General features: G+C 39.4%; 1 protein-coding gene across 8 annotated transcripts in view; it reads left to right on the plus strand.

Moving 5' to 3' along the window:
* Positions 1-15,205, plus strand: part of galene (potassium two pore domain channel subfamily K member galene) — a 477,630-nt gene extending 462,425 nt beyond the window's left edge. For all 8 annotated transcript variants that reach the window (XM_071665737.1, XM_071665736.1, XM_071665738.1 and 5 more), the window contains 2 exons: positions 2,998-3,309; positions 13,018-15,205. In XM_071665737.1, coding sequence (XP_071521838.1) covers positions 2,998-3,309; positions 13,018-13,223 — 518 coding nt within the window. In that variant the 3' untranslated portion in view covers positions 13,224-15,205. The remainder of the gene's footprint in view (positions 1-2,997; positions 3,310-13,017) is intronic.
* Positions 15,206-15,831: the final 626 nt, after the last annotated feature.

Consider the following 15,831-nt stretch of genomic DNA (forward strand, 5'->3'; position numbering starts at 1 on the left):
TACCCAAAGAAAGTCAGAAAAGAATTTATGTATGTTATTCCAGTCAGCTTTGTTGAGGTTCCAGTATGTATGCTTAGAAGGTGCTTATGGAGGAAGAGGTGCCAGGAAAATAGATACTTTTATGGAGTGTGATCAGATGAACCAATTAGGGCCCTAGCAAGATTGTAAACTTACAGTGGGATGGACTAGAGGTGAAAAACAAATCCAAAATTTCAGGAGAGCAGGAGATGATTTGCTCTAAATCAATGAGAATGGAGAAAGTGAGGACTTCCATCCCTCCACCATCCTTATGGGTGGAATTCAACCATTTCCTGTGGTGAATGTTGAAATCCCGAAAATAGAAGGTCTTGGCTTGTGGGTGAGAGGATGCCATGGTCTCATGACAGGAGTTTAGATAATCAGAGAAAGATATAAAATTTGTAGAATTATGAGAGCAATAGGCAAAACAGAGGAAAAGTGTTGGGAGACACTTAACATCTAAGTTTGAGGACTCATGGTCCTTCAGGCTTGCAACAGGTGTGTTGATGTTGGAATAAGCACAAACACCAGCTGTGAACCAGAATCATAAGTGGAGATTATTGATGAATATGAAGGGACTAGTGGGAACATCATTAGATGACTGTGTCTCAGAGAGGAGTAAAATAGTAAGAGAGGTACTAGACAAATGGTGTTCAACAGGGGAGAGGTTACTAGAGTCACCTCAGATGTTGGTAAAGTGAACAGAAAAAGAGGAAGGTCTAGCAAATATGGAAAGGTCATGGGAGGGGCCAGTACTACTTCTAAGTTTTCCCTCTCATTGGCAGTAGAGTCAGATGGGAACCCAGATTCTTAGCACCCCATGATGCCAGGGGCTTGGGGCCATGGATTTGTTGGACTCTATCATGATTATGCTTAAAAACATTTGAGTAGACAGGAGTTGGCAAGAGTGCTTATGTAAAGAAAAAACGAAGTTTGAGTAGGTGTATGGTGCTTGTAAGGAGAAGATGGCAGGACTAGTCCAGTAATCCCATTTTGATGTCACAGATATAAACAGCAACCCTAACATGGAGAGTGTAAGATGGTTTCAGGGACCACTTTAATGCTCCTCAGTTACCCCACACTCTCCCCTTATAGATGCACAAACAACATCACCATAGTTTATGACCTGTAGTCTTACCCAGTGGATGTGGCTGGCTTCCTGAGCACTGAAGGAACTCCAGTAAGATAAAAGGGACTGCTGATGCAGGAAGAATATTTATAGAAAACACCTGTTGAACCAAATAATTGTTTTTTGATACCGCTGATCAGTCTCATGTGCATAGATTTTTAAAATCTGAGTACACCCCTGGAATTACCCTGAAAAGGTTATATGCAAGCAAGGGAAGTACCAGTACAGACCACACTAGCAATTACTTGACAGTGTAGTCACAGTATCTTTATTATAAAAAAGGGCTCTCCTGTCTGTCCATTCCATGGCTGTAGACACTGCATGAAAGTTGCTAGACACACAGTAACTAACCCCTCTACACTCTGCCAATTATTCATCTATCTCCTTGGCAAGATAGAAATTGCTTGCTGCTAGGGTAAAATATTCTGGGGAAAATGTTTTATTATAGAGTGGGATGCTGGCAATATGTGAGGTATGGAAAGGGAAAATGTTGGGATGAGTGGTCATACCACTGAACAATGCCATCTTCCTTTCAGGGTGTGATGGCTAGGGAGGGAGTGGTGGTGATGGTGAGAGGGTGTGGTGACTAGGGAGGGAGGATGTGGTAGCCAGAGAGAGTGGATGAGGTCACCAGGGCAGGAGGGCATTGTGATGGTGATGGAAAGTGTAGTAGCCACAGAGGGATTGCTAGAAAATGGATGTGAGAGAAAGTCTTTTCTTTGTCTGTATGTGGCAATACCTTGCTATTGCAGGAAATGACAAATAAGTACAAAAGTACGTAAAAAGAAAAATCAGTATTACGATTAACTGACAAAAATGAATATTTTGATTAACTGACAAGGCCAGCTAACTGACAAAGCTCAGTAATGTTGACAGATTCAATATTTTGATTAACTGAAAAAGCCTTGTTTAATTAGCTGGCAATGAAGCTGTGGAGAAAGAGCATTGATGCATATGCAAATATCATTTTAAATGAAACTTGCTACCACCTGTTACATTACCACATTCCCATTATTAGTGTACTTCAGGGTTTCTTTTATTTTTTATACATTTTGTATGATAAGATAACAACCAGTAAGTTTAGAACATGAAAACATTTGTTCCTTTATTTTTCCATTTTGATCTAGTAAATCATAAATGATTGTCAGATTCAGCCAGTGTAACTGAAAATATGAGAATAAACTAATCTGGGAACTGTCATATGAAAATCATTTTTTTTTCATTTTTCTGTCTTTATAGTACATGAAGATGAATTTATTTAACCATGTTTCATTCAGTCATAAATCATATTTTCAGATAAGCTGAGGTCCTGATTCTGTCAGCATATTTCTAATGTCTTGCAAGAAAGTTTATTTTCCCCTGATTTTGCTACCTCCAGCTGAACCTTTATCCTCCCCTTTATTTTTCTTGCTTTAGGTCTTTTGGGTTCTATGTCAGCAACAGAGAAGCAAGGAGTAAGGGCTAAGTGATATATTTCATGTTTTTTAAATGAGTGTACCTTCTAGCCACAATCTTTGCTTTCCCATCTTTTTGGAGATGTGCATTTGTTCAGCTCATCCCTACAAGAGACCATTCTGGCATTTCTATTTTCCCATTGCTATAACTTCTGTTATCTCCAATCTTCAGTACTCTCTATCTCTAACATTCTTAAACATATAGAATATCATTCCCTTTTTCATGGTGATCTTTAATATGTGACCCATCTTTGGTCCTCTTTTCTTAGGGAATTTCTTGAATCTTTTACAAAGGCCCTTGACAGCTTAAAATCATTTGATCATTTGGCAGTATGTAAATGTACTGTAGAGATGCTTGATATACTTCTTTTACATATTTGTGCTTTGTACTCACAGGATACTCTGACTCCCCTCCGATGCCTAGATCTCCTCGCACCTCTGAGAGATACTCCCGCCACTTACCACCACCTGATACTAGAAGTCGTCTCTCTCATCTAGATGATGACTACTACTACGATGATTATGATGATGAATACGACGATGATGAGGAGGAGGATGACATTATTGGAGATAGACCTGTACCTATCTGGCTGGGAGTGATGTTAGTGGTGGCCTACATCTTTAGTGGAGCATTCCTTTTTGCTGAATGGGAAAAATGGGGCTTCCTTGACTCTGTATACTTCTGCTTCATCACTTTAACAACAATAGGTCAGCAGAGTGACATATGTTTAGTGATGGAATGTGTGCATAACTGTGTTTTCTGCATAAACAGTACAGAAAAAATTGAATATTGCTGACATCATTGTTTGTCAGAACTTAATGCATCATATTTGTTAGATTATAATAGCTGAAGTTTTAATTTTACTGTCAATTTAAGAGCCCCAATGCCTCTGGGAAACATTGCACTAGAGTTGCCCAATGCCAGTGGTCTGTCAAGGGTGAGGCACAGAAGGCTAAGAAACAACACTGAAGTCTACTAGTTTTGCCAGGGAGTAAAAGGGACAAGTAGTTGAAGGTGATGGTGCTGAATGTAAATGGGATGACTGGTGAGAGTAAAAGGAGGAAGCTTATGGAAAAATTTAAGTTATAATTTGGATGTACTTGGGAGTGGGGAAACCCATATCCTTGGGCAGTGAGCATGGAGTGAAAATTGAAATGATGAATTCAAGTTACTGCAGGGCATCAAAGGAGGAGTGATACAGATGGGAATGAATGAAAATTATCTGGGAACAGGGGGGAAAAAAAGGATTTGCAATTGTGTTATCACCAAGAGTATGGGAGGGTGTAACACAGCATGGATGGAATGGATCAAGAATACTTTGGGTGAAAGGGAAGATTGGAATTGTGAAGTATGTATCGATATGCATGTATGCACCTCTGAATATGAAGACTGTGCAAGGTAACAATGAAATGAAGCAATTCTTAAGAGTTTTATGTGATTCTAGAAATGGTTTTGAGGAAGAGAAAGGTGGTTGGTTAATGGGTGGTGTGAATGCAAAGGTGGGATGTGATGAGTTTGATGAGATAGTGGAAAAATGGGGAGTACCTGGAGTAAATGAGAATGGAAGTTGTCTTGTGGATGTCTATGCTGAGAAGGGTTTATTTCCTGCAAACGCCTTTTTTTAGCACAAGATGATCCACAGGTGTACATGGATGAGAAATTATGGAAGAGAAGAGCAAAAGGGTTTGATTGACAATGTGGCAGTAGATAAAAGGTTGAGAAAGACTGAGCTAGATGCTAGAGTCATGAAAGGATTCTTCAAAAACCCTTACCATTTCACAGTTTTTGTGGGGGAGAGGATCAGGGAGAAGGGGAAGAATAGAGAGGTAAAAGTGTTGGCAGATGAGGTGATGAATCAGAAAGAATGCAAGGAGGAGTAAGAAAGGAGGATAACTGAAACTTTAGATAGAAGCACAGTAAATGTAGGGATGTGGTCATGTGAATGAGGTGTTTAAAGTGTTTAGAGTAAGACTGTTAAAGGTTTTATTGGAAACAAGGTCGTGAGGTATAGAAATGAAAAGGGCAATGCATGGTAGACGGACAAGATTAAAGTTGCAGGGGAAGAGTAGAAAAAAAATTCGGTAGATTGCTGAAAAGGAGTTTACCAGTGGAACTTCAGCAAAGGAGGAGGAGAGAATGTAATATGTGTAAACCAAATATTAAGAAGCTGATAGAAGAAAGCATAGAAAGAGTAGATGGAAATTTTGAAATAAAGTTGTGTGAAAAGTTTAAGAAAATTAAGAAATTCTGCTGGAAGGAGGTGAAAAGGGAAAGAGGTGGATATAAGAGTGGAAATGTCAATGTAAGAAGTAAGGGAAGGGAGTTGCTGAATGAAAAGGAGGAAGATAGAAAGAGTATTTTGAAGAACTGATGAATGTGAGAGACGTTGAGACAGCTTCCTTCTTTTTCTCTCATAACCCTCTCTATATTTCAGTTATAGCCTGGCCTTGATGTGAACTTTTGTCCATGGCTGAAGCATCCAGTGTAAAAAAAAAAAAAAGAGCAGTTGTTACATGCATGGGTATGGAGGATGGAAGAAAAGAATACAAATGCAAGGGCCTATAAGGGGAAGGGAGGTAAAATGGGTGATAATGAGGCTGAAGGTAGAAAAGGCTCCTGGAGTGGATAGGATTGTGGTTGAAATGCTGATGCTGGAGGAGAAAATGCAACAGAGTGGATACATTAGATGTATACTTTAGCATGGAAACAAAGCTTCTGCCTGAGGATTATGTGAAAGCTATAATTGTTCTGTTATTCAAAAGGAAAGACACTTAGGATATATGTTGCAATCATAGGGGAATAAGTCTGTTGATTGGTACAGTGTTGGAGGTGAGTGAATGAAGAATACATGAGGAGTAAGGGGGTTTTACGAAAGGTAGGAAATGATTGGATCAGATTTTTGAGGTGAAAATGACTGAAAAAGTATCGAGCAAAAGGCAATAAGCTGTATGCAGCTGTTATGGATCTGTAGAAAGTGAATGACAAAGTTGAGTGGAATGCTTTATGGGATGCGTTAAGGATATTTGGAGTAAGGGGCAGCTGTTGGATGGTGTGAAAGTCCTCTATAATGTAGCAAATACACATGTAAGAGTGGATGGAGAGACAAGTGAAAGTTTGGTTTCGTATTAGTGTGAAGCAGGGCTGTGTGATGTCATCTTGGCTTTTTGACATATATATGGATGAAATGATAAAAGAGGAGGAAAGCAGAACTAGGGAAGTGGGTGCAGAGATGGAGTGTGGTGATAAAGTATGGTGGCTAGTGACGAGCCTGTTTGCAGATGATACTGTGTTGCCTGCTGAGAGTGAAGAGGAGTTACAGAGGGTTGTAAGTGTGTTTTGTGATGTGTGTAAGCATAGACAATTGAAAGTAAGTGTAGGTATAAATAAAGTAATAGTGTTTGAAGGGAAACAGATTGAAAGTATAGATTTTGCAATGCCCTATAGATTGAAAGAAGAAAGGTTACTCAACTGCGTTATATTTATATATATATCTTATCTATTTATTATACTTTATCGCTGTCTCCCGCGTTAGCGAGATAGTTCAAGGAAACAGATGAAAGAATGGCCCAACCCACCCACATACACATGTATATACATAAACGTCCACACACACACATATACATACCTATACATTTCAGTGTATACATACATGTACATATACAGACATACATATATACACATGTACATATTCATACATGCTGCCCTCATCCATTCCTGCCGCACATGAAATGGCATACACACACACACACACACACACACACACACACACACAAACCCGCATGCGTGCGAGGTAGTACTAGGAAAAGACAACAAAGGCCACATTCGCTCACACTCAGTCTCTTGCTGTCATGTATAATGCACCAAAACCACAGCTTGCTTTCCACATCCAGGACCCCCAAAACTTTCCATGGTTTACCCCAGATGCTTTACATGCCCTGGCTCAATCCATTGACAGCACGTCAACCCCAGTATACCACATTGTTCCAATTCACTCGATTCCTTGCACGCCTTTCACCCTCCTGTATGTTCAGGCCCCGATCGCTCAAAATCTTTTTCTTTCCATTCTTCCACCTCCAATTTGGTCTCCCACTTCTCCTCATTCCCTCCACCTGTGACACATATATCCTCTTTGTCAATCTTTCTTCACTCATTCTCTCCATGTGACCAAGCCATTTCAATACACCCTCTTCTGCTCTCTCCACCACACTCTTTTTATTACCAAACATCTCTCTTACCCTTCCATTATTTTTACTTGATTGAACCACCTCACACCACATATAGTCCTCAAAACATCTCATTTCCAACACATCCACCCTCCTCTGCACAACCCTATCTATAGCCCATGCCTCAAAACCATATAACATTATTGGAACCACCATTCCTTCAACCATACCCATTTTTGCTCTTCGAGATAACATTCTTGCTTTCCACACATTCTTCAATGCTCCCAGAACCTTCGCCCCCTCCCCCACCCAGTGACTCACTTCCACTTCCATGGTTCCATCCGCTGCCAAATCCACTCCCAGCTATATAAAAGACTTCACTTTCTCCAGTTTTTCTCCATTCAAACTTACCTCCCAATTTACTTGTCCCTCAACCCTACCGAACCTAATAACCTTGCTCTTATTCACATTTACTCTTAACTTTCTTCTTTCACACACTTTACCAAACTCAATCACCAGCTTCTGCAGTTTCTCACATGAATCAGCCACCAGCGCTGTATCATCAGCAAACAACAGCTGACTCACTTCCCAAGCTCTCTCATCCACAACAGACTTCATACTTGCCCCTCTTTCCAAAACTCTTGCATTCACCTCTCTAACAACCCCATCCATAAACAAATTAAACAAGCATGGAGACATCACACACCCCTGCCGCAAACCAATCACTTTCCTCTCTTCCTATACGTACACATGCCTTACATCCTCGATAAAAACTTTTCACTGCTTCTAACAACTTGCCTCCCACACCATGTATTCTCAATACCTTCCACAGAGCATCTCCATCAACTCCATCATATGTCTTCTCCAGATCCATAGATGCTACATACAAATCCATTTGTGTTTCTAAGTATTTCTCACATACATTCTTCAAAGCAAACACCTGATCCACACATCCTCTACCACTTCTGAAAGCACACTGCTCTTCCCCAATCTGATGCTCTGTACATGCCTTCACCCTCTCAATCAATACCCTCCCATATAATTTACCAGGAATACTCAACAAACTTATACCTCTGTAATTTGAGCACTCACTCTTATCCCCTTTGCCTTTGCACAATGGCACTATGCAAGCATTCCACCAATCCTCAGGCACCTTCACCATGAATCATACAATAACCTTACCAACCAATCAACAATACAGTCACCCCCTTTTTTAATAAATTCCACTGCAATACCATCCAAACCTGCTGCCTTGCTGGCTTTCATCTTCCGCAAAGCTTTTACTACCTCTTCTCTGTTTACCAAATTATTTTCCCAAACCCTCTCACTTTGCACACCACCTCAAGCGAAACACCCTATATATGCCACTCTATCATCAAACACATTCAACAAACCTTCAAAATACTCTCTCCATCTCCTTCTCACATCACCACTACTTGTTATCACCTCCCCATTAGCCCCCTTCACTGAAGTTCCCATTTGCTCCCTTGTCTTACGCACTTTATTTACCTCCTTCCAAAACATCTTTTTATTCTCCCTAAGATTTAATGATACTCTCTCACCCCAACTCTCATTTGCCCTCTTTTTCACCTATTGCACCTTTCTCTTGACCTCCTGCCTCTTTCTTTTATACATCTCCCACTCATTTGCATTTTTTCCCTGCAAAAATCGTCCAAATGCCTCCCTCTTCTCTTTCACTAATAATCTTACTTCTTCATCCCACCACTCACTACCCTTTCTAATCTGCCCACCTCCCATGCTTCTCATGCCACAAGCACCTTTTGCACAAGCCATCACTGCTTCCCTAAATACAACCCATTCCTTCCCCACTCCCCTTACGTCCTTTGTTTTAACCTTTTTCCATTCTGTACTCAGTCTCTCCTGGTACTTCCTCACACAAGTCTCCTTCCCAAACTCACTTACTCTCACCACTCTCTTCACCCCAACTTTCTCTCTTGTTTTCAGAAAACCTCTACAAATCTCCACTTTCGCCTCCACAAGATAATGATCAGACATCCCTCCAGCTGCACCTCGCAGCACGTTAACATCCAAAAGTCTCTCTTTCTTGCGCCTATCAATTAACACATAATCCAATAACACTCTTTGGCCATCTCTCCTACTTACATACGTATACTTATGTATATCTCCCTTTTTAAACCAGGTATTCCCAATCACCAGTTCTTTTTCAGCACATAAATCTACAAGCTCTTCACCATTTCCATTTAAAACACTGAACACCCCGTGTACACCAATTATTCCCTCAACTGCCACATTACTCACCTTTGCATTCAAATCACCCATCACTATAACCCAGTCTCATGCATCAAAACTACTGACACACTCACTCAGCTGCTCCCAAAACACTTGCCTTCCATGATCTTTCTTCTCATGCCCAGAACCAAGAACCACCCATCTCTCTCCATCAACTTTCAGTTTTACCCATATCAATCTAGAATTTACTTTCTTACACTCTATCACATACTCCCACAACTCCTGTTTCAGGAGTAGTGCTACTCCTTCCCTTGCTCTTGTCCTCTCACTAACCCCTGACTTTACTCCCAAAACATTCCCAAACCACTCTTCCCCTTTACCCTTGAGCTTCGTTTCACTCAGAGCCAAAACATCCAGGTTCCTTTCCTCAAACATACTACCAATCTCTCCTTTTTTCTCATCTTGGTTACATCCACACACGTTTAGACACCCCAATCTGAGCCTTCGAGGAGGATGAGCACTCCCGCATGACTCCTTCTTCTGTGTCCCCTTTTAGAAAGTTAAAATACAAGGAGGGGAGGGTTTCCGACCCCCCCGCTACCGTCCCCTTTAGTCTCCTTCTACGACACGTGAGGAATGCATGGGAAGTATTCTTTCTCCCCTATCCCAAGGTATAGGGTATACCACATCAATCCAATTCACTCTATTCCCTGCCCGCCTTTCACCCTCCTACATGCTCAGGCCCCGATCACTCAGTCTTTTTCACTCCATCTTTCCACCTCCAATTTGGTCTCCCACTTCTTCTCGTTCCCTCCACCTCTGACACATATATCCTCTTGGTCAATCTTTCCTCACTCATTCTCTCCATGTGCCCAAACCATTTCAAAACACCCTCTTCTGCTCTCTCAACCATTCTTCATCTGTTTCCTTGCACTACCTTGCTGATACGGGAACAGCAGTTCAGTATAATAATAATATAGAAAGTTTTTAAAGGGATGGGAGGACAGACTGAAGAACTGAAAGTTGAGGAGAAATTTAGTTATTTTGGAGTAAAATTGATAATGCTGACAAAGACATCTTATCCTGTCACCATTGGTTCCCTGGAGTTTTGTCCTTTTATCTACTCTCTCTTCTCTCCTTGAATAATCTCTCTTCACCTTTAAATCTACTGGCTTTTATGTTGATGATTCGAATCCTCATACTTCAGTTCTTTTTTCTTCCTCTCCCCTCTATAATGCTCAATCTGTTCCATGCATGGAACATATCTTCTGTCTTATTTTGGACCTTTGCATCATCTCTGAATGGAGACACAGTTATTTGGTTAAGTTCAGTTGTGCTGAAATGCAACTTCTACTCATATCCCTCTGTAAATGTCTCTGGTTTCCTTCTGTTCTATTTCAAAACACCTCAGTGCAAGCTGTGTAACACTGCAGTAGCATAAAGATGTGTTTAACCATGTCCTCCATTCAATCCTGGAAACCCACCATGATCAACATCACAAAGTCTACTTTCCAAAAGCTAGGGGTGTTATATAGGTGCCATGATTATTATTATGGTGAGCAATTATTTCATACCCTTAAGGGTTTTATTTGCTCCATCTTGGAGTACTGTTTACATATCTGTGGTTGCTCTGATTTGCCTGGTATCTCCTCTCTATCCAACCTTTATGATGTTACTCCCCTCTGTCTGACAGGTATAATTTTGGCCACTGCTGTCATGAGTTGTCTTTGTGTATCCCTCCTGTTTCTCATAGCTCCTTTTTGGAGATCAGTTATACAAGGAATAATGATACCCCTTCTTTCCAGGCATAGTGAAGCTATGGAATTCTCTTCCTATAACAATTCTACCTGTACGATTGAGAATCACAAACACCTTAAGTTTATATCTTCATTCTTTTTGTCTTACCTTATTTTATTTCTACCCAAGATGGTAATGATTGGGACATGATTTACTCATGCCATGTCGTTTACTGTAAAAAAAAAGTGGAAAAGCTGAAGTTGAAAGTAGTCAAAAGCTCTGGTGAATGGGAAAAAGTTTTGTATGGAATGTGCAAGAAGCTTGTATGAAGAAATAATATCTCAGGATTGATGTTTCATTGTAAAACCCAAGTATATGTATGTCAAGACAAGTAAAAATTAGAGTAGCAGAAATGGATTATTTTAAGACAGTAGTATAGTTGACATTAGAAGGATAGATAGAATTGTATAGTGATGTAGAACATATGGTACATGACAGGTTGGTCAAGAAGAAATATAGCAGTACATGAAAGGTACAGGTACCCCATCAATTTTCCGGCACTTTGGTTCCAAAGCCTTGCTGGATTAACCATTTTGCTGGACCAACCATGGTCACGTAATAATAACTCATCAACACACCTCTAACCCACTAATTATACATCTACCATGTGTTTAAAGTATACCATGGATTGCTAGAGATTTAAATTAAACAAATATTAAATGTAAATTAAATAAGTGAATGAAATACAGGTACTTGTAAAATAGCACATGGGTGAAACAAGATTACAGGTATTAATTAAAAGGATTAAACAAAAATTAAGTGCAAATTTATTAATTTCTTTACTCACAAATAATGCTGCACACTGCTGCTCCCAAAGTGGCAGATTTTAAACTCTTACTGGAACTGTAAAGCTAATCACTAAGGTCTGGAAGTTGAGAGCAGTCAGAATTACTGTGTTTTGTGGTTGATCATTTCATCTTGGATTTCTGATGTTGCAGGTGAGACTTCTGGGGTACTTGAAGTTAAAGCCACAGGATTTACAGATGTACTGGTAGGCTTACTGCTGTGAGACACATTCTCCTTTGTTGTCTTCTTAAACATTTCATCCAAGCGAAGTTGCTTCATGTGTCTAGATTTTTTCCCTAAGTAATTTTTCATGCATCAAATGAAAATTCATTAGTTCTTGTTTTGTAACAAAGGTTTGTTGCTCTAGCCCTTTGATTAATGCTCTCATTTTTTCAACAGTTCTACTTTATCTTGGATCGATGTTTCCGTTTGACACCACGACTGACACTCTCATATGTCTTAGAAGCCTTAGCTAGGGTTAAATCTAAGCAAAATAAGATAAGAATCTCACAGAATTGTGGTATCACCACCAACAAGTGCAGAGTAAAGAATGTAAATAAGCGCGCCTTACACACAACGCCACCTGTGGCCTCCCAGTAAACTAGTCTGGTGGCCGTTGTAATTTCAAGTTCCCTCTCGTAATTTTGTCGGGACTAAAGGAGGTGCCGAACCATCAGTTACCGGAAATTCTGTGGTGTACCTGTACAAGGAAGAGATGAACCAAAAGTGAGATGGATTGATGGAGTTAGAGAATTGCTTAGGGATAGAAATATTCCAGAATAAGTTGCAAGAGGAATGGTTAGGGATCAGATGCATTGGAAGCTTTTTGTGTATGGAGATAATGTGATTAGAGAAGTTGATCTTATGAGATGAGTCAACTAAGTGTATACATTGAAAAATTAAGAAGCACTTTTATCTATCTTTATGTCTGATGCCCATTCTCTCTAGGAACTCCTTCTAGGGGATGACCATGGCAAAAGAGTCTCCATAACTGATGAACTCCATTGCTGCTTCTTAGCCTTTAGTTCTTCACCCTTTACAGGCCACTGGCAGAGGGCAACTCTGGCACAGGGTTTCCAGAGACTCCTCCCTAATATTTCTGCCAACTACTTTTATCTAATGTGTCTGCTTATAGTTTCTGCCTAATGTTCCAACCTTATACTTCTATACATGTGGAAGCCCATGTCTCACTTTAACACATTGGGCATGAGTTGAGAATATGCATAAATGATGTTGCTTGGTAGTATTGTTAACTATGATATATGAAGATATGATGACTGTCATGTTGAGGCCCTTAGTAAAACTAATCCTTGTTTAGAAATACATCACATTATGAAAGCGACATATTGCATAAAAAAAATCAGTAATATTTACTGATTTAGAATTGCTTGTCAGGCATTTGATAGAATTAAATTGCGTGCAAATTATTTTAGTGTATTAATCATTTTATCATTACAGGCTTTGGTGATTTTGTTCCTGCCCAGAGAGTAAAAGAGAATGTAGAGTTGAGCATAGCCTTGTGTTCCATCTACCTTTTGTTTGGCATTGCTTTGCTAGCTATGAGCTTCAACCTGGTGCAAGAGGAAGTCATCAGCAATGTCAAGAATATGGCTAAGAGGCTGGGAATTCTGAAAGATGAAGAGGGAGAAGATGATGTTGACTGAAGTCCAAGTACTGCTTCTTTTACATCTTTGTTACTTAGGATGGAGAAAGACTGTGGATGAGGCTGATGATTCTACAGAGAATGTAATTAAACATAGTATGCACAAATTCTTATGAATATGTATTTAGACTGTGGATGAGGCTGATGATTCTACTGAGGATGTAATTAAACATAGTATGAGCAAATTCTTATAATTATTTATTGAGTTAAAAGCATTATGTTAGCACCTCCTTAAACACAACTTATTATGTACAAGGGAAGAGGAAGACTGAAATGTTTAGGTCATCCTTGAGTATAGTATAAAGGATATGAGTGATGTAACATCAGTTTATGTTAGGAGCAGATGCAGTCATACTATGATATAGGCAAGATATATATGCATATGAAATGGATAATTTGTAATGGATTTATTGTACAAATTATAAATATTTACTAAATGTAACAAACTTTATGGTATTAGGAGTGACATTTGAAACTGTGTTCATGGTCTTCAGATATTTTGAATAAATTGCATGTTGTATTTGACATGCCATCATGTATAGGTAAATTTATTGAGATAGTTTTAATCTATAATTATGGAATAGGGCATTTGCACTTGAAAGTAATGAAACTTTGTCAGAAACAGCATATAGGAACAGTTAGTTTTAAAATCAACACAATATAATGGACATCAGAATTATTAAGAAATATAGAACTGTTACAAATATTTGTAATCATTGGCAATACACCATGTTGGGCATTTATTTAAGAGATGGGGCCTGACAAATGTAAAACTCCCTCCCCATACAGTACAAATAGGTAATTACATAGAAAACATGAAAAAGCAGTCAAAACTTAAGTCCTAGTCACCATCATAAGTTGATTGAGGTGAAAAGTTCATCTTACTCTTCCCTAAAATGTATTCCTCTGAAGGGTTTCCTATTTTAATTAATCATTAAATGAACTTGAATAGTAGATCACAGTAATGTTTTTGCTATTTTTCATGAAGATTTATCATGTGAAAGTAAGATTTTGCATGAAAATATTTTCTCTCCTTTGCAGTTTCTCCCAGGAAGCTTAGGAGATATTCCATAGGAATATTTGAGTCAGTACCAAGCCTACCCTCAGTATTGTGGTGGTGAAGAGGCATCAGCCTTAGTTTACTCTCTAGCTCACCAACATCTAATTAACAACCACTAACAGGCTAACATCATAGACCCACCTGCTTCCAACAACTCGAAGCTCGCATAACTCCCTGGTTTGCCTGTGTACAGATGTACAGTTTGATTTCTAGTGAAAGCCAGCATTAAAAATTAGTATTCTGCTGAGGCAGATATCTGAGTTTGGGAGAGTATGTGAAAGGGGAAAGTTCAGAGTTAATGCAAATAGAAATACATATCGTTGTATTTTTATATAATTACTCCTGGACTAGTTTCTATGAAAGAGTTTTGGTGTTACTTAAAACCTTTCTAAAGGCACAGTGTAACAGTAAGCAGGCAGAGTCTGGTTACACAAAATTCGGAAAAAGAAACTTCTGTATTCCCTGCGTATCATGGAAGGCAACTAAACAGAGCAGGAGCAGGGGGCTAGAATCCCATCCCCAATCCATTTTGTATATCAATTTCTAAAAGAAGGAAGCTGGGCAGTGAGTGTTCATCTTCCTTAATGGCTCAGGCCAGGGTGTCTAAATGTGTGTGGCTGTAACCAAGTTGAGAAGAGTGGAGACATAGGTTGTATGTTTGAGTAAATAAACCTAGATGTCCTGGCTCTGAGTGAAACAAAGCTCAAGGGTAAAGAGGAGCATTGGTTTGGAAATGTCTTAGGAGTAAAATCAGGGGTTGGTGAGAGGACAAAAGCTAAGGAAGGTGTAGCACTCTACTCCTGAAGTAGGAGTTGTGTGAGTGTGAGATAAAATGTAAAGAAAAAAATTCTAGATTAATGTAGGTAAAACTGAAAGTGGATAGTGAGAGATGGGTGATTATTAGTGCTTATGCACCTGGCCATGAAGAAAGATCATGAGAGGCAAATGTTTTGGGGAGCAGCTGAGTGAGAGTGTCATAAGTTATGATGTAAGAGACCAGGTGTTAGTGATGGGCAATTTAAATGCAAAGGTTAGTAATATGGCAGTTGAGGGTATAACTGGGGCACTTATGGTATTCAGTGTTATGAATGGAAATGGTAAAGAGCTTGTTGAGTTGTGTGTTGAAAAAAGTTGGTGATTGGGATTACCTGGTTAAAAAGTGGGATATACACAAGTATATGCACATGAGTAGGATAGATGGTCACTGGGCATTATTGAATTACATATTGATTGATAAGTGTGTAAAAGAGAGGACTTTGGATATAAATGTGCTGAGAGGGCCTCTGGTGGGATATCTGTTGACTATCTTGCAGAGGCAAGGGTGAAGATTTGTAGAAATTTTTGAAAAAAGGAAACAATGTCGGTGTGAAGAGAGTGGTGAGAGTAAGTGAGCTTGGAAAAGAAGCTTGTGTGAAGAAATGCTAGGAGAGATTGAGTGTAGAACAGCAATAAGTAAGAGTAAATGAATAAAGGGGAGTAGATGAGAAATGGGAGGTATTTAGGGAAGCAGTGATGGCAGTGCAAGACATGCATTTGGCATGCAAAAGAT

Source organism: Panulirus ornatus, chromosome 10 (assembly GCF_036320965.1).
Source record: "Panulirus ornatus isolate Po-2019 chromosome 10, ASM3632096v1, whole genome shotgun sequence".
Lineage (NCBI taxonomy): Eukaryota > Metazoa > Arthropoda > Malacostraca > Decapoda > Palinuridae > Panulirus > Panulirus ornatus.